The 19,525-nt window shown below is 48.3% G+C and overlaps 1 protein-coding gene and 1 pseudogene across 1 annotated transcript in view; both read left to right on the top strand.

The window, feature by feature from the left end:
- The window catches only part of LOC143926697 (G-protein coupled receptor 54-like), a 41,654-nt gene that overhangs the window by 17,359 nt on the left and 4,770 nt on the right, over positions 1-19,525 (top strand). The window contains exons 2-3 of the mRNA XM_077450706.1: positions 15,926-16,050; positions 18,370-18,505. Coding sequence (XP_077306832.1) covers positions 15,926-16,050; positions 18,370-18,505 — 261 coding nt within the window. The remainder of the gene's footprint in view (positions 1-15,925; positions 16,051-18,369; positions 18,506-19,525) is intronic.
- LOC143928552 (U2 spliceosomal RNA) lies at positions 8,136-8,245 on the top strand (annotated as a pseudogene).

Raw genomic sequence — 19,525 nt, 5'->3', positions numbered from 1 at the left:
AGACTGCCACGCTTTATCAAAGAGGATAAAAGCTAAATTATGGACCATGATTGGAGAATTGGTCACAGCAGCGAAAATTGCAGTTCAATGATTCTAAATTTAAAATAATGCACTTAGTGAATGAGAATCTTCTCATAGAGTACAATGTGGGGGGGGGGGGGTTGCAGTGCTCATCAGAACTACAGAAGAACTAAATCTGGGGTGCTCATATCAAAGGATTGCAAAATAAGCAAACAGTGTGGCCAGCAGAAGGAAATAGAATTGTGGGTGCGCCACTAGAGGGCAGTGCCAGAGCAAGGTCACCTAGCGCCCAGAGCGATCATGCCAAAACTGCACCGCAAGATGATCCCCCACCACACGGATATGTGTCAGCAAAAATCCCCCCCCTAACAAAGAAATCGGGCACTTATCTGCATGATTACACCTAAGTACAAATCAGCCCCGCCCCGCCTGCTAAAATCCCCCCTTGCTGCACAAATCTCCGCCCCTTCCACCCCCTCAGCACAAATGCTCCCCCTCAAAAAAAAGTCACCCCTACTAGCACATATCCTCCACCCCTTTAATTTTCCCCTCCGAGTACACATCCTCTTCTCCCTACTCCAAATCCCCTTCCTAGCACAAACACCCTCCCCCCCTCCCCCTCAACAATCATCCCTACTAGCACAAATATTCCCCCTCATAGCACAAACACCTCCAAGTTATCCCTACCCCCCTACCCCAAAAAAAATACCTTCTAGCACAAATATCCTCTCCCTCTCTAACATATCACCACTTCTAGCACAAACCCCCAAAATAAACTCTCCTAGCAAAAATCCTCCCCCACCTCCGCAGTCTTAGCCCCTGTACACACGGTCGGAGATTTCGACAACCAAATCCGTCGGATTTTGTCCGTCGGATTTTGTCCGAAACTGTTGCATACACACAGTCGGAATAAGTTGTCGAAAAATCCGAGCTTTCAGAACGTGATGACGTAATTTCGTTACGACGGGACTACGTTCAGGCTAGTAGCCAATAGCTTTGATGTAGGAGGAATTTGATCTGAGCATGCGTGGCACTTTGTCCGATCGGAATTCTCTACACATGATCGGAGTATGTCCGATCGGACCAGTTGGTCGGAAAATATTTCCAACAAGTTGGAAAATTGGGTCCGACGGATATTCCGATGGAAACATTCCGATGCAGACCACACACATTCGGAATATCCGACAACACGGTCCGATAGGACACATTCCGACGGATTCTCCGACCGTGTGTACAAGGGCTTACAACGCTATTCCCAAACAATTTACATCACTTTGTTCCCACAAATAGAGCTTTCTCTTGGTGGTATTTGATCACCTCTGGGGTTTTTATTTTTTGCTGAACAAAAAAAAAATAAAAGAATTTGAAAAAAAAAAAGTTTTTCTTCGTTTCTGTAATAAAATTTTGTAAATAAGTACGTTTTCTCCTTCACTGATGGGCACTGATAAGGCGGTAATGATGAGGTGGCACTGACTACTAGCAAATGTATGTAGGCATAGGGCACGCCCCCTGCCACACCCCCTTAAAGGAGAATTAACCCCCCCCCAAAAAAAAAAAGCTTAATTAAATCCACAAGTGCTTTTGTTTTTACCACTACTCTTCCTTTTTATTGTCTTTTAAAATTTACAAATGCAGCAATTTAGAATTTGGATGAAAGGTGTAGCTCTGGGAAACACTTTTTGAAAGATAAAAAAGTGCATTTTATATACAACTATATAGATCAGAGCAACATGAGAGACAAATGAGGAGTAATGAGGGACAGAGGGACATTGCTCCAAATCAGGGACAGTTGGGAGCTATGCTGATATGCAGCACTGTGTATTTGTTCCTATTGTAAATAATTGAAACAAGTGGCGCTAAAACAGGTGACTGTTACATCACTAAATATTATACTACAAAGTGCATCAGATATAGCTCAAACAAAATTGTATACATAAATAAATAGAAAAATAATTAATAGTAAATAAAAATATAAAATAATATAAATAAATAAAAAACCCAGTGAATAAGTGATACTTCACACTATACATGTAAACACTCCTCAGGGAGTATTGCAGAGCATATGCAGTGTTCATACAATGTTGCAAAAGTCCGGGAGTCTCCAAAACATATTTCACTTTAACAAGCAATATTGATCAGTGTTTTTTTTGCTCTCAAACCGCCTTTCCTTCACCTTTCCTTATGTGAATTAATCACACTCAACGTGTTTGGCAAAGAAGCGCTTTCCAAACCCTTTTTGCAGGGATGTGGATGACAGGCATACAATCCTTCACTTCAGCGGGAGAAGAGCTGACCCAATTGACACTTTCATAGACAGAACGCTCTCATGGAATAGAAAAAAGAAATGCTCCCATAGCGTGATACTGTAAAAAAAAATAAAATAAAATAAAAAAAACTTTTAATCACACATAAGAAGATCCTCTTAAAGCGGGAGTCCGCCGGGACTCCGCGTTTTTTTTTTTTTTTTTTAAAAGCCAGCAGCTACAAATACTGCAGCTGCTGACTTTTAAAATAGTGACACTTACTCGCCCAGCGCACCCGCGATGTCGGCACCCGAAGCCGATCTCTCGATCGTCTCTGGGGTCCTGCCGCCGCCATCTTGGGTATGGGAATCAGGAAATGGAGCCTTTCGGCTTCATTTCCCGGTTCCCTACTGCGCATGCGCGAGTTGCGCTGCGCAATAAGGACGGTCCCCGCTGCCTCTGGGATCTGTGTGTTTCCCAGCAGGCAGCGGGGCACTTGCGGAAAGGGGCGGGCACTTGCGGAAAGGGGCGTAATCTACGCCCCTTTCCGCAGAGAGCTATCCCGGAAGTGGGTGCAGATACCTGTACTGTACAGGTATCTGCACCCCCCCTCCCCCCTGAAAGGTGCCAATTGTGGCGCCGGAGGGGGGGAGGGTTCCCGATGAGCGGAAGGTCCACTTTAGGGTGGACCTCCGCTTTAAGTTACACTCACATTTAAAAACTTCGAACCACGCCAAATAAGTTAAGCCACAACACACTTTAACACAGCTGATTGCCAAAGCATTGGTGATTTTAGCGGACCCAGGGTATGCGAGACACACTCTTTAAAGCGGAGCTCCACCCGAATTACTAGTCCTACGTCTATGTGATCCCCCCCTTCCCTAATCGCTAGATACCCCCCTTACCTTGCTGATGTCTTCTTCTGTTTTCTTCTTGTTTCAAATTTCCTGTCTCTGGAGATTCCGGAAAGGGGCGGGGCTTCAGCGGCAGGTCAGTTCTTCCTGTCGGCCGCAGGGGCTCCTGGGATCGTTGTTTTTATTTCCCAGGAGTCTGTGCGGCGCCTGAGTTGTTGTCAGCGCTCGAGCGGATTGATCTGCGCATGCGCGGGATCGCAGATCTTACGGGCGGTGCATGCTGGGAGATTTGGAGGACTGTGTCCCGCAACACAATGCCTGTGGGCTTCACATGCCCACAGGCAAAATGGAAAACGTCTGGAGACGTTTTTCTAATGACTTTAGGCGAACGAAAAACGGCTGCAAGACACTTTCACATCATATACAAGTAAGTAACCTATTTAGAATACTTACTTTTGAAGATTAATGCAGAAAAAAAAAAACGGCGGTGGAACCCCGCTTTAAATCTCTCACCGCTTCTTGGCCTCGCCAGCACCTTGGTGAAGAAAGACGTGAGCCGTCCGATGGTTCTTCTCCTCTCAGTTACCTAGTAGCCACGCCCCGACATGTTTCGTCATTCACTTGACTTAATCATGGTGATATGCAGCACTAATGGGCATTGATAGACGGCACTCATAGGTGGCACTGATAGGTGACACTGGTAGGTGGCACTGATGGGCACTGAAATGCTGCACTGATGGGTACTTACGGGTGGCACTGATGGGCACTGATAGGCAGCACTGGTAGGTTGCACTGATAGGTGACATTGATGGACACTGATAGATGGCACTGATGGGCATTACTGATAAGGAGGCACTGGCAAGCATCCGTGATGGGCACTGATTGGCATCATTTGTGGGCACAGATTGGCATTCCTGGTGGCCATGGGTGGCATACCTGGTGGTCATCAGTGGTGGGCATCCCTGGTGGCATCCCAGGTGGTCCTATATGGGCATCCTTGGGGAGGGCTGCGCTGATTGATTATCAGCGCAGCCCTCCCCCGTCAGGAGAGCACCCAAGTGAGTCGCATCTGTATGATGTGATAGAGGAAAAACTGCTCTTCCTGTTTACACCGTGATCAGCTGTGATTGGACACGGCTGATCGCGTGGTAAAGAGCCTTCGTCGGCTTTTTACCGAGATCGGTGGCGCTGTGTGTCAGACTGATCGCTGGCTCGTTATCCTGAAAGACGTCCTACGTCCAGGGAGCATAACGGAACCACCGCCCCGGCCGTCATTTTGCTATAGGCCGGACAGGAAGTGGTTAAAAGCAAAAAAAAAGAAAATATTTGATCTTCTGCTTAAAAAAATAAATGATTTACTTCCAGCCTGGACCGAAAGTAAAGTCATGACGTCACTCCAGTCCTCCAGGGCCATAGAGGTGATCAAAGAGTATCTACTCTTTGATCGTCTGTGGAAGCAGCTAGGCACGCCGTCTGATCATTTTTTGGGGCGAACCGAAACGATAAGTCAGAGAAAAAACTGGTCGAGCGGCAGCAGGGGGAGGGGCGTTCCCTTCCCGCTGCTTTGGAAAGTGCTCCAGCAGCTCATGAGCAACTTGGACCACTTTTATGAGAAAGCCAGCCGCCGGCTGAAAAAAGCGATACCGGGGGGGTTACGGCTGATATCTTCATCCATAATCCCGGTAAACGACCTGCAAACCGCAACGTATATATACGTATTGCAGTCAGCAAGTGAAAGATTCCAGCCAAAATTAGATGTTGGTAATGTTTAACAGTAAACTCTGTGACTGCGCTAAAGTGAGAAAGTGGTCTCAGGTCAGCCCAATGTGAGTTCTCTGTAATCTACTGCGGGTAGATTTCAGGGAGATTCTTACAGGGTTGCTGGGAGTGTCTTTCCTGAATAGACGCGTGCACTTCGTTTTCTTTCTGAATTTCAACAAATTAGTTCATTCGGAAATATCAGAATTAAAGAAAATTTTCTCGAAAATTCAAAAATCTGAAATAATAACTAACTAATAATAACTTAACTATTGCTAACTATTAAATTATAGGTATTGGAATTTCCTTTCTAATTTGGCTGTTAGTGAATGTAGCGAATATGAATTTATCCGAGGTTACAAATGATCTGAAATAACGAATGGAACGTAACAAATTAATAATATTAAACAACAACAATAATAATAATAAAAACTCTTTATTATTATTTATTATTAATTTATTCCGTTCCATTCGTCTAAGCCCTTGTACACATGGGTCGGACATTCCGACAACCAAATCCGTCGGATTTTTTCAGACGGATTTTGTCCGAAACTGTTGCATACACACGGTCGGACGAAGTTGTCGGAAAATCCGATCGTTCAGAACGTGATGACGTTATTTCGTTATGACGGGACTACGTTCAGGCTAGTAGCCAATAGCTTTGGTGTAGGAATTTGATCTGAGCATGCGTGGCACTTTGTCCGATCGGAATTCTCTACACATGATCGGACAAAGTCCGATCGGATGATGTTATCGGAAAATTTTATAGCAAAGCTGGAAAACTTGGTCCGTCGGATATTCAGACGTAAACAGTCCGATGGAGCCCACACACGGTCGGATTATCCGACAACACGGTCCGATCGGACATTGTCCGTCGGAATGTCCGACCGTGTGTACAAGGGCGAAGATGCGTATTCGTTATGTTCACTAACAGCCACCTTTGAAAGGGAAATTCCAATACCTATCATTTAATAATTAGTTATTATTTGTTATTTAGTTATTCTTTCAAATTTTCTGATTTTATTTCTTATTTTCGGATTTTCAGATTTATGAATTTGCTAATTTTTTCGAATTTACGAATTGTGATCATAACGAATGACCCAAAAAACGGAACCCCCCCCCCCCCCCCCCCAACGAATTAAACTAAAACTAACAAATTTTCGGCAGTGCACATGTCGGTTCCCGAAGGCTGTGGTTTGTAACTTACTCTATCACTGCCTTGTTCATCACAAATCAGAATCAAACTGTCAAGGCAGGTTCAGTCTGATTGGTGGTTTCAAGGAACCTTTCTGTCTGTAGGACACACAAGGAACCCCTCTGTATGTGAGACACGCAGGGGACTCTTCTGTATGTGAGACACGCAGGGGACCCTTCTGTATGTAAGACACGCAGGGGAACTTCTGTATGTGAGACACGCAGGGGACCCTTCTGTATGTGAGACACACAGGGGAACTTCTGTATGTGAGACACACAGGGGGACCTTCTGTATGTGAGACACACAGGGGAATCTTCTGTATGTGAGATATGCAGGAGTCCCTTCTGTATGTGAGACACGCAGGGGACCCTTCTGTATGTAAGACACGCAGGGGAACTTCTGTATGTGAGACACGCAGGGGACCCTTCTGTATGTGAGACACACAGGGGAACTTCTGTATGTGAGACACACAGGGGACCTTCTGTATGTGAGACACACAGGGGACCTTCTGTATGTGAGACACGCAGGGGAACTTCTGTATGTGAGACACACAGGGGACCTTCTGTATGTGAGACACACAGGGGACCTTCTGTATGTGAGACACGCAGTGGACCCTTCTGTATGTGAGACACGCAGGGGACTCTTCTGTATGTGAGACATGCAGGGGACTCTTCTGTATGTGAGACACGCAGGGGACCCTTCTGTATGTAAGAGACGCAGGGGTCCCTTCTGTATGTGAGACACGCAGGGGACCATCTGTATGTGAGACACACAGGGGACCTTCTGTATGTGAGACACACAGGGGACCTTCTGTATGTGAGACACGCAGGGGAACTTCTGTATGTGAGACACGCAGGGGAACTTCTGTATGTGAGACACGCAGTGGACCCTTCTGTATGTGAGACACGCAGGGGTCCCTTCTGTATGTGAGACACGCAGGGGACTCTTCTGTATGTGAGACACGCAGGGGACTCTTCTGTATGTGAGACACGCAGGGGACTCTTCTGTATGTGAGACACGCAGGGGACTCTTCTGTATGTGAGACACGCAGGGGACTCTTCTGTATGTGAGACACGCAGGGGACCCTTCTGTATGTAAGAGACGCAGGGGACCCTTCTGTATGTAAGAGACGCAGGGGTCCCTTCTGTATGTGAGACACACAGGGGAACTTCTGTATGTGAGACACGCAGGGGAACTTCTGTATGTGAGACACGCAGGGGACCCTTCTGTATGTGAGACACGCAGGGGACCCTTCTGTATGTGAGACACGCAGGGGACCCTTCTGTATGTGAGACACGCAGGGGAACTTCTGTATGTGAGACACACAGGGGTACTTCTGTATGTGAGACACACAGGGGAACTTCTGTATGTGAGACACACAGGGGCCTCTTCTGTATGTGAGACACGCAGGGGTCCCTTCTGTATGTGAGACACGCAGGGGACCCTTCTGTATTTGAGACACGCAGGGGACCCTTCTGTATGTCAAACACGCAGGGGACCCTTCTGTATGCGAGACACGCAGGGGACCCTTCTGTAGGTGAGACACACAGGGGACCTTCTGTATGTGAGACACACAGGGGACACAGGGGACCTTCTGTATGTGAGACACACAGGGGACTTTCTGTATGTGAGACACACAGGGGATCTCTGCTGGGTGTGTTCGGGAATATCTCTGCTGCAGGGTTCTCAGGTCACTGGAGGAACTGGTCACTGGAGGAACTGGTACACCGCAGCGATGACTAGACAGAAAACTAACGCACCACGAGTTGCAATTAATAAAATTTCAGGAAGGCACACCTGGTTATACTCACGGTAATGTGCAAACTTGTAGATTGGAGCAGGTTCTGATGCAGCAACAGCATCTTTATCCAAGGGCGGAATGTGGCCTGGCCAGTCTGAGCCCAATGGGGAGGATTCCAATGGACCTTTTTTCCTACTGTTATTCACTCTCCCTGACAGATGGGTGAATTGTCTCTACGCTATCCACTCACAAGAAAGCACGCCAAAGCCTGAGGGGGGCAGGTACTTAATTAGGCTCTGCTGACCCAACATGTCCACCAGGGTATTGCTTCTCAGCCTTTTGGCTAAGATCAAGTATAATATCTGTTCTTATCAGTTCTCAGAGGAGGCGCTGTGCTACTCCCGAGTGTGGGGAGGGCACATGCAAATCCAATGGTGTCATTGGACCTGGAAGGGTGCTCCTGGTGAGGATGGGTGCTGCATTAGGTCTGACCCAGAGGGTCGGGTCCCTGGCCTTCTGGGCCTTCTGGCCTAGATTGGGGTAGCTCTAGCTCTGGTCAGTTTTTTCGGGCAAGAACACTGGCTCCTCTCTTGCTGGAGGGGGAGGAGTGGTTAGTATTCCCCGAATGTAATTATGTAGGAGTGATGGGAGCAACGGTGGAGCCTGATGGCAAAGGGCTCTCACCAAGCTCTCAGAACTTCAGGCCTTCCTGGCTGAGGTGGGGGCTGCTGTGGTCTGGGTTGTTGATCAGGGTTGTATGAAAATCCTGTGGTGAATGTGCCACTGAAGTGGCAGTTCAGGGGTGCCGTACAATCACTGTGAGTGAGGTTCACATTGATTTATGGCACCGTGGTCACTTCACCATACACACTTTTTTTTTTTACACCTGCCTCTAGGGCCGAGCCTTTCGGCTAGGACCAGGGGAAATTTTTATTTCTGGCCGAAGGGCCTGGCCCTTGTATAGCTCAAGGGTCACTCTTTCACTCTCCCACTTCCTTCTCCCCACTTTCCTATTTATTTTACCCCGTGTTTGTCCCTTTTTTGTATTTTTTTTGTTGATGTGTTACATGTTTGTCACTGTGTGATGAGTAGGGTGTGGGTCCTTGGCCAACCCTGAAAGTCTTGGGATGGGGGTGGACATGGCCTTTAGGCTTAGTTCACCTTCTCTAATGGGGTCTCCCTTCGGGGGAGCCCCACCGAGTACTTGGGTGGGTCTGGTTTTCGGCAAACCCTCCAGAGAAAGGGGTCCGTCTATTTTCGGCCAGATGAACCAAGTGAAGTACCTTAGTCCTCATCTGGAGCCTAACACCCCAGGGGGGATCAGGGTAAGGTCCTTCCATGGGGAGGACAGTGTAACACCCGTTGCACGTTTTGTGATTCACTCTTTATGTGTGTGTACTTTTTTTGGCACCGGGTGGAGTTTTTGGGTGTGTTTCACACGCCACTGGTTTTTCAAAAAAAAAAAAAAAGATGTCCACCAGGGTCACCTAGATGCAGCACAGCCGATCGGGACCTAGGAAACCATAGATAAACCAGAATTCTCTTGACTTCCTCTCCAGCTGCAGTATCGCTGGGGAAGAGCGCCACCTACAGTGGAGAACAGGGACTGCACCTGCCTACACTCACGTTTAATTTTCACTTTGGATTGGAGAGTTCCTTTAACGCCAGCACAGGGCAATAAGTATTTCAGAGCAGAGCGGCCAAAACGCCAAGTATCTCGCAGCCGTCATCCGTCCAGCTGTCACCAGATTCAGAGCCCTCTGCACGTCGCTAATGAACATGCATGAAATGCTGCATAAAAATCATGTCCTGACCGGTGCTGCAACACAGCGCCTCATGCGTCTTCAGCGCCGCTGTTTTTCGAACCTCTTCACCCGTGAAATGACATCGCTACCTCTGCGCGGATGGAAGGCGGAATAATGGCTTTTAGAACTTTAAAGATCTGTTTACCCCCCACCCGAAGCATTTGAATGGTTTTGCACAATTCATCGCAAGAGCAGTTTACGAGATTCGACGCGCGTCCCCTGGGGACCCTGGGATTGTTTGTATGTCGTGTGTTGGGAATATGGGGACAATTATGGGCATTACATGTAAATTGCTCCATCTGCTTCTTGGGAGCACATTGACAGCGAGGAGGCTGAGAACGTCTCCCATTAAGACATCATTTCCCTTTGATGCTCTGGAGCGCCCCAGCATAAGTGGTGGAAATTTCAGGGGGGGGGGGGGTTGTCAGGGCTATTGGAGAAGAGCGGCACGTCTTGAGGAAGGATGGTGATGTCATTGATGGCACACAGCGTGATAACGACTTTGTTTATAAAGCAGCTCCAGTTGCTTTTTTGGATACAGCTGGTCTGATTTAGGTCTTGCCAAATGTGCCAATTAATGGGAATAGGGTGCAAACACTTGCCAAATGTGCCAATTTATGGGACCAGGGTGCAAGCACTTGCCAAATGTGCCAATTAATGGGAACAGGGTGCAAGCACTTGCCAAATGTGTCAATTTATGGGAACAGGGTGCAACTGCTTGCCAAACGTGTCAATTTATGGAACCAGGGTGCAAGCACTTGCCAAATGTGCCAATTTATGGGAACAGGGTGCAACTGCTTGCCAAACGTGTCAATTTATGGAACCAGGGTGCAACCACTTGCCAAATGTGCCAATTTCTGGGAAACTGCTTGCCAAACGTATCAATTTATGGGACCAGGGTGCAAGCACTTGCCAAATGTGCCAATTAATGGGAACAGGGTGCAACTGCTTGCCAAACGTGTCAATTTATGGAACCAGGGTGCAAGCACTTGCCAAATGTGGCAATTAATGGGAACAGGGTGCAACTGCTTGCCAAACGTGTCAATTTATGGGACCAGGGCGCAACTGCTTGCCAAATGTGTCAATTTATGGGACCGGGTTGCAACCACTTGTCAAACGTGTCAATTTACGGGACCAGGGTGCAACCACTTGCCAAATATGCCAATTTATGGGACCAGGGTGCAACCACTTGCCAAATATGCCAATTTATGGGACCAGGGTGCAACCACTTGCCAAATATGCCAATTTATGGGACCAGGGTGCAACCACTTGCCAAATGTGCCAATTTATGGGACCAGGGTGCAACCACTTGCCAAATGTGCCAATTTATGGGACCAGGGTGCAACCACTTGCCAAACGTGTCAATTTACGGGACCAGGGTGCAACCACTTGCTAAACATGACTAATGTATAACCTACAGCTATCAACCTGTACTCCACCTTACCATAGTTAGCAATAAAAACCATACAACTTCTGGAGTAAAATAGGCCGTAGCAGCCTTAATTAAAATAAATATTCAAATAACGTAAACATTCAACTCCTCCTGGCGTTGGTCTTTGCAGGTCCACCAATAACAACTCCTCAGTATCCAAAGAAATACGACACTGCGGTCCCTCTGACGTGGGTCTTTAGGCCTCAAGCCGACAGGCTGGCTCAGAGACACCCACTTACCGCAGTGCCCCCATAACCAATATCCAGATAAACCTCCGTGATCTGGGGTACCACCATCAGGACCCATACCACCAGCAGATCCTGAGTCTCCGTTCCCAAAATCTCTTCCTCACCCGCAAAGACCAAACACCATCCACTGCCACGACACCCGCACCGATCTTGGACTGCAAAACAAAGAAAAAACAAAACCACACACACAAAAAACCCGCACTAGTCCCCAAATTCTCCTTAGGGCGGGAACTTTCCTTGGCGCTTCTGCTGCCGAATGTGGGCAGGGTCCGCCCCTACATTATGCTCAGGCCCTTCCCCACTGCTTGCACAGCCAATCCTACCATCTATACCATCCCACCAATCACTGCAAGGTTAACACTGTCATGTAAGCCCTATGCTTACAGAGTTGTTAACTCCTGCAGCAAGCACTTGCCAAACGTGTCAATTTATAGGACCAGGGTGCAACTGGTCGCCAAATGTGACAATTATTGGAAAAAGGACACAGCCACTTGCCAATTAATGGGACCAGGACACAACCTCTTGCCAAATGTGCCTATTTATGGGACCAGGGTGCAAAAGCTTGCAAAACTATTGAGACTAGGGTGCAGCCACTTGCCAAACATGCCAATTTATTGGAGCAGGGTGCAACCACTTGCCAAATGTGCCAATTATTGGGAATAGGACACAGCCACTTGCCAAATGTGTCAGTTAATGGTAAAAGGGTGCAACCATTTGCCAAATGTGCCAACTAATGGGACCAGGGCACAAGCACTTGCAAAATGTGCCAATTAATTGGAGTGGTACGCAGCCGCATGCAAAACCTGTCAATTAATGTGACCAGGGCGCAACCAACTGCCATATGTGCCAATTAATGAGAATGGGACGCAACTGCTTGCCAAACGTGCCAATTATTGGGACCAGGCTGCAGACACTTGCCAAACATGTCAATTTATAGGACCAGTGTGCAACCACTTGCCAAATGTGCCAATTAATGGGACCAAGGTGCAAGCACTTGCCAAACGTGACAATTTATGGGACCAGGGAGCAACTGGTCGCCAAATGTGACAATTATTGGAAAAAAGACACAGCCACTTGCCAATTAATGGGACCAGGGCACAGCCTCTTGCCAAATGTGCCTATCTATGGGACCAGGGTGCAAAATCTGTCAAAACGTGCCAACTATTGAGGCTAGGGTGCAACCACTTGCCAAACATGCCAATCTATTGGAGCAGGGTGCAACCACTTGCCAAAGATGCCAATTATTGGGAATAGGACACAGCCACTTGCCAAAGATGCCAATTATTGGGAATAGGACACAGCCACTTGCCAAATGTGTCAATTAATGGTAAAAGGGTGCAACCATTTGCCAAATGTGCCAATTAATGGGACCAGGGCACAAGCACTTGCAAAATGTGCCAATTAATTGGAATGGTACGCAGCCGCTTGCAAAACCTGTAAATTAATGTGACCAGTGTGCAACCACTTGCCAAATGTGCCAATTAATGGGAATGGGGTGCAACCGCTTGCCAAACGTGCCCATTTATGGGACCAGGGTGCCACTGCTTGCCAAATGTGTCAATTATTGGGACTCGGGTGCAACCGCATGCCAAACACGGCAATATCATGCTATCCTATAGCGGACTAACGAGCTCGCTATATGATGGCATGGTCAAATAATTCCAGAGGTGCCGACATTCCCTCCCTCTTAGATTGTAAGCTCTAAGGAGCCGGGCCCTCTGATTTCACTGGTACCGAATTGTATTGTAACTGTACCGTCTTCCTTCATATTGTAAAGCGCTCAGCAAACTGATGGTGCTATATAAATCCTGTATAATAATAATAATAAAATGTATATTTATGTGACAGGTCCTCTTCATGGGGACATTGGGGGAGGGGGGTCTATTTGACCTCAATGTCTCCCCGGCCTTCCAATGCAGCTCTTCCAGCACAGATTATTCTGCATCCTCAGCTACACCAGCCCAGGAATGACAGTTGTGACCCCAGAAGTTACACAATACATCACCAGTCGCAGAGCCCCCATACAAACGATCGGGCGGCTCTACAGCCATCCGGATCAATTTATGATCGCAAAGCTTTTTGGCATCCTTTGACATCCAAGCTCACAGCTGTAGCTGAGGATGGGGGAGGGGGTTCAAATTTTGGGAGGTTTATCCACAACATTTATCCATTGCACACCATGCAACCTTCATCCTCCGGGGGGAACTACACTTTCCAGAAAGGGGGTCATTTTTTTGGGGGGGGGGCTCACATTGTCCGGCCATTTTTTTTTTATTTGATATGTTTTTTAAGGGCCAATTCATACCACGATTCCGGTGCGTTCCTGCGTGGTGCGTTCCTGCGTTGTGCGTTCCTGCGTTGTGCGTTCCTGCGTGGTGTGCGCTCCTGCGTTGTGCGTTCCTGTGTTGTGCGTTCCTGCGTTGTGCGTTCCTGCGTGGTGCGCTCCTGCGTTGTGCGCTCCTGCGTTGTGCGTTCCTGTGTTGTGCGTTCCTGCGTTGTGCGCTCCTGCGTTGTGCGCTCCTGCGTTGTGCGTTCCTGCGTTGTGCGTTCCTGCGTGGTGCGCTCCTGCGTTGTGCGTTCCTGCGTTGTGCGTTCCTGCGTTGTGCGCTCCTGCGTTGTGCGCTCCTGCGTTGTGCGTTCCTGCGTGGTGCGTTCCTGCGTGGTGTGCGTTCCTGCGTTGTGCGCTCCTGCGTTGTGCGCTCCTGCGTTGTGCGTTCCTGCCTTGTGCGTTCCTGCGTTGTGCGCTCCTGCGTTGTGCGTTCCTGCGTTGTGCGCTCCTGCGTTGTGCGCTCCTGCGTTGTGCGTTCCTGCGTTGTGCGTTCCTGCGTTGTGCGCTCCTGCGTTGTGCGTTCCTGCGTGGTGCGTTCCTGCGTTGTGTGCGCTCCTGCGTTGTGCGCTCCTGCGTTGTGCGTTCCTGCGTTGTGCGTTCCTGCGTTGTGCGCTCCTGCGTTGTGCGTTCCTGCGTGGTGCGTTCCTGCGTTGTGTGCGTTCCTGCGTTGTGCGCTCCTGCGTTGTGCGTTCCTGCGTGGTGCGTTCCTGCGTTGTGTGCGTTTCTGCGTTGTGCGCTCCTGCGTTGCGCGTTCCGCCGTGGTGCGTTCCTGCGTTGTGCGTTCCTGCGTTGTGCGTTCCTGCGTTGTGCGTTCCTGCGTGGTGCGTTCCTGCGTTGTGCGTTCCTGCGTTGTGCGTTCCTGCGTTGTGCGTTCCTGCGTTGTGCGCTCCTGCGTGGTGCGCTCCTGCGTGGTGTGCGTTCCTGCGTTGTGCGCTCCTGCGTTGTGCGTTCCTGCGTTGTGCGTTCCTGCGTTGTGCGTTCCTGCGTTGTGCGCTCCTGCGTTGTGCGTTCCTGCGTGGTGCGTTCCTGCGTTGTGTGCGTTCCTGCGTTGTGCGCTCCTGCGTTGTGCGTTCCTGCGTGGTGCGTTCCTGCGTTGTGTGCGTTCCTGCGTTGTGCGCTCCTGCGTTGTGCGTTCCTGCGTGGTGCATACATTTGAATGAGTTATAAATCGCAACCAGACCACACACAAAAAAAATTTGTGCTTGCAATGCCCTCCCCTCCGGGTGCGGGAAATGTTTGCGGAAGGCGCTTCCCCCCACCACCTTCTGGTGTGTACTGCGGTACCGATGCGATTTGGTGGCCGCAAACGATCTGCGTTAGGGGTGCCGTTAACAATACCTTGGCATCTGCATGTGGATCGCAAGGGGCGGGACGTTCACCTGGGTGCGGGAAATGTGCGCAGAACAAGTCTTTCCCGCTCCGTGTTCTGGTGTGTACTGCGCTACCTTGCCATTACTTGGCTGCGTTTCCAATCTGCATTTGGGGTGCTGCTAACAATATATTGGCACCCGCATGCAGATCGCAAGAGCCGGATAAAAGCAAGCCTCATCTGGCCCCCGGGCCGCAGTTTAGAGACCCCCTGCTATGTAGCATGGTGATTGGGATAGAACTCAGAATCCAGCGAAGGATGGACCGGGGAACATTCTGATTGTGATGCTGCACTGCCCCCTGGTGACCTGTAATGGTACAGCAGCAATGTTCTGGCTTGAAAGTATGACTTTAGTTTTGGATAGAGTGGTGAGGGATTAGAACCCCTGTCAGTTTTTATTGCTGTCTCTGTGAGTTTCACCCTACCTATTTTTCCTGTTCAGTAAGTTTTGGGTTGTCACCAGAACAGGAATAGAGGGGAAAACGTCCAATGGGGACACTAGTTCAAAGGTTTCACGTTGGAGGGATTTCCTCTCACTTGCTGTGTTGGCTATGGAACAGGAAGTGAATGCAAACCTCCCCAATGGGGACACTGGCTCTGGTGACTACCAAGGATTCCCTTACTTTGGAGGGATTTCCAGTCACTTCCTGTTTTGGCTATTGGACAGGAAGTGAAGGGAAATCTCCCCAACGGGGACACTAGTTCTGGTTACTACCAGGGATTCCCTTACTTTGGAGGGATTTCCACTCACTTCCTGTTTTGGCTATTGGACAGGAAGTGAAGGGAAATCTCCCCAATGAGATAAAAAAATAAAAATAAAAACCTGACCGGGGTCATAACCCTCCAATAGTTGTACTTGGATTCTCATTTATGAAGATATGTAATCAGAACAATGTCCCCCATTGTAATCCTCTCTGTCTGTGTCTGCAGCTAACTTGGCTTCCACCGACATCATGTTCTTAGTGTGCTGCGTCCCGTTCACCGCCACCCTCTACCCACTGCCCAGCTGGGTGTTCGGAGACTTCATGTGCAAGTTTGTGGCCTATTTACAGCAGGTAGGTACGGTGGGGGTGGGGGAGTGGGGGGGATGTGCTGCCAAGGGGCTCAATTAAAGGGTTTGCATTTTCTCCCAGCATTGATATTTAAGTTTAGGGTGGAGACTCCCTGGATAAGCCATGTGCTGGCTCCCTGAGACTTTCCGGGAATTTCAGTGGTGAAAGCTCAAATTTATGGTGTTTCCACCCCTCATAATGGGCACAGCGGGTGTACAGACCCGGGAACTCAGCACAGGGATGGTGGGAACCCCTCATAATGGGCACAGCGGGTGTACAGACCCGGGAACTCAGCACAGGGATGGTGGGAACCCCTCATAATGGGCACAGTGGGTGTAAAGACCTGAGAACTCAGCACAGGGATGGAGGGAACCCCTCATAATGGGCACAGCGGGTGTACAGACCCGGGAACTCAGCACAGGGAATGTGGGAACCCCTCATAATGGGCACAGCGGGTGTACAGACCCGGGAACTCAGCACAGGGATGGTGGGAACCCCTCATAATGGGCACAGCGGGTGTACAGACCTGTGAACTCAGCACAGGGATGGTGGGAACCCCTCATAATGGGCACAGCGGGTGCACAGACCTGGGAACTCAGCACAGGGATGGTGGGAACCCCTCATAATGGGCACAGCGGGTGTACAGACCCGGGAACTCAGCACAGGGATGGAGGGAACCCCTCATAATGGGCACAGCGGGTGTACAGACCCGGGAACTCAGCACAGGGAATGTGGGAACCCCTCATAATGGGCACAGCGGGTGTACAGACCCGGGAACTCAGCACAGGGATGGTGGAAACTCCTCATAATGGGCACAGCGGGTGTACAGACCCGGGAACTCAGCACAGGGATGGTGGGAACCCCTCATAATGGGCACAGCAGGTGTAAAGACAGACAGTCGGAGGATTCTTATCTTAATGCATAGAATAAAATAATAATAATAATAATAATAATAGAATAGAGTAATGCATAGAATTCATAGAATGCATAGAATAGAATAATAATAGAATAATAATAATAGAATAGAATGGAATAGAATCATGTATAGAATAGAATAATAATAATAGAATAGAATGATAATATTAATAGGATAGAATGTAATAGAATAATGCATAGAATAGAATAATAATAATAGAATAGAATGGAATAGAATCATGCATAGAATAGAATAATAATAATAGAATAGAATGGAATAGAATCATGCATAGAATGCACAGAATAGAATAATAATAGAATACAATAGAATAGAATAATAATATAATAGAATAATGCATAGAATTCATATAATATAATAATGATATTAGAAGAGAATAGAATAATAGAATAGAATAGAATAATAGATAGGATGCATAGAATAGAATAATAATAGAATAGAATAGAATAGAACAACTATAATAGAATAGAATGTAATAGAATAAGGCATAGAATGCACAGAATATAATAATAATAGAATAGAATAATAATAATAGAATAGAATAAAACATAGCATGCATATAATAGAATAATAATAATAATAATAATAATAATAGAATAGAATAATGCATAGAATAGAATAATAATAGAATAGAATGTAATAGAATAATGCATATAATGCTTAGAATTGAATAATAATAATAGAATAGAATAATAATAATGAAATAGAATGGAATAGAATAATGGATAGAATGCATAGAATAGAATAGAATAATAATAATAAAATGGAATAATGCATATAATAGAATAATAATAATAGAATATAATGGAATAGAATAATGCATAGAATAAAATAGAATAGAATAATAATAATAATAATAATAATAATAATAATAGCCTTCAGCTGATTTTCTCTCCAGAAGGACAGCACCATCTATATTCAGGCATCATTCAGGGTCACTATCTAATTCCAGAACTGAGATGCTTGGGTGTGTTTACACATTGCTGACACAGATCAGCCCCTGCTGTATCCTCCCATCTTGTGACTTGTTACAATGTTGCAGTCTGATCACATGGGGGAGGGGAGAGTAAGGAAATTCTGCCTGCAGCAGACTGATGACATCATCTCAGCCTAGGCAGAGTCACTGGACTGGCGCTCAGTGGTGTCTTACTTTAATGATAGGAGGTGGGGCGTTGTGTATATTGGGACATGTCGGGATTATTCATGGTGACATCTCTCTCATCTCTCCACTTTAATTGTCACTTTTGTTTCGTTGCTGAAATATTTATTATTGTTACAAATCTCTAGAAATGAGGAGGAAGTGCCGGGCGGTTCTCCGATGACGACGTCTCTGATCCTCCATACATTGTATATAATATAAGATGAATCTTCTGTTTCTCCGGCTGCAGGTGACAGTCCAGGCGACGTGTATCACGCTGACGGCGATGAGCGCCGATCGATGTTACGCCACATTATATCCACTGAGATCTCTGCGGCATCGTACCCCGAGGGTGGCCATGATCGTCAGCATCTGCATCTGGATAGGTACAAACTGCCCCTCCAAGCCCACCAAGATGTATGTGCCTGCGACCCGCAGGGGACACCGAAGGGGACAGCGTGGGGACACTGCAGGGGACACTGCAGGGGACAGCGTGGGGACACTGCAGAGGACAGCGTGGGGACACTGCAAGGGACAGCGTGGGGACACTGCAGGGGACAGCGTGGGGACACTGCAGGGGACACCACAGGGGACATCGCAGGGGACAGTTTGGGGATACCGCAGGGGACAGTTTGGGGACACTGCAGGGGACAGCATGGGAACACCGCAGGGGACAGCGCAGGGACACCACAGGGACACCGCAGGGGACAGCGTGGGGACTGTGTGAGGACACTGCAAGGGACAGTGCAGGGGACACCACAGGGGACAGCGGAGGGACACCGCAGGGGACAGCGTGGGGACACCGCAGGGGACACCACAGGGGACATCGCAGGGGACAGTTTGGGGACACCGCAGGGGACAGCACGAGGACAACGCAGGGGACAGCGCAGGGACACCGCAGGGGACAGCATGGGGACACTGTAGGGGACAGCACATGGACGCCGCAGGGGACACCACAGGGGACAGCGGAGGGACACTGCAGGGGACAGCGTGGGGACACCGCAGGGGACAGCGTGGGGACACCGCAGGGGACACCCAAAGGGGAGCTAATCCAGCCTGACAAATATACACTATATGACCAAAAGTATTGGGACACCTGCTTTTACACGCCCGTGAACTTTAATGGCATCCCAGTCTTAGTCCGTAGGGATCAATATTGAGTTGGCCAGCCCTTTGCAGCTATAACAGCTTTAGTCCAGCCAAGTTCCTCCATCCATAGGTGTGCACCCCAAAGCTAAAACACAAATGCATTTTTCTGCAGGCTCAGCTGCACTGGACAGTGAATGAATGGGAAGTGCTCTGTGCTAAGCGGCTCCCTGTTCATTCACAAACTGAAGCATAGTAAACATAGCACTGCAGAGGGGGGGGGGGGAGGAGCCCAGGCAGTGGGGGAATCGGCACTGCAC

The sequence above is a fragment of the Lithobates pipiens genome, unplaced genomic scaffold (assembly GCF_037356315.1).
Source record: "Lithobates pipiens isolate NorthernLeopardFrog02 unplaced genomic scaffold, aLitPip1_a1.2 Scaffold_23, whole genome shotgun sequence".
In the NCBI taxonomy this organism is placed as follows: Eukaryota; Metazoa; Chordata; class Amphibia; order Anura; family Ranidae; genus Lithobates; species Lithobates pipiens.
Note: the sequence above shows the minus strand (reverse complement) of the source record. Positions and strands in the feature narration are given on the sequence as shown.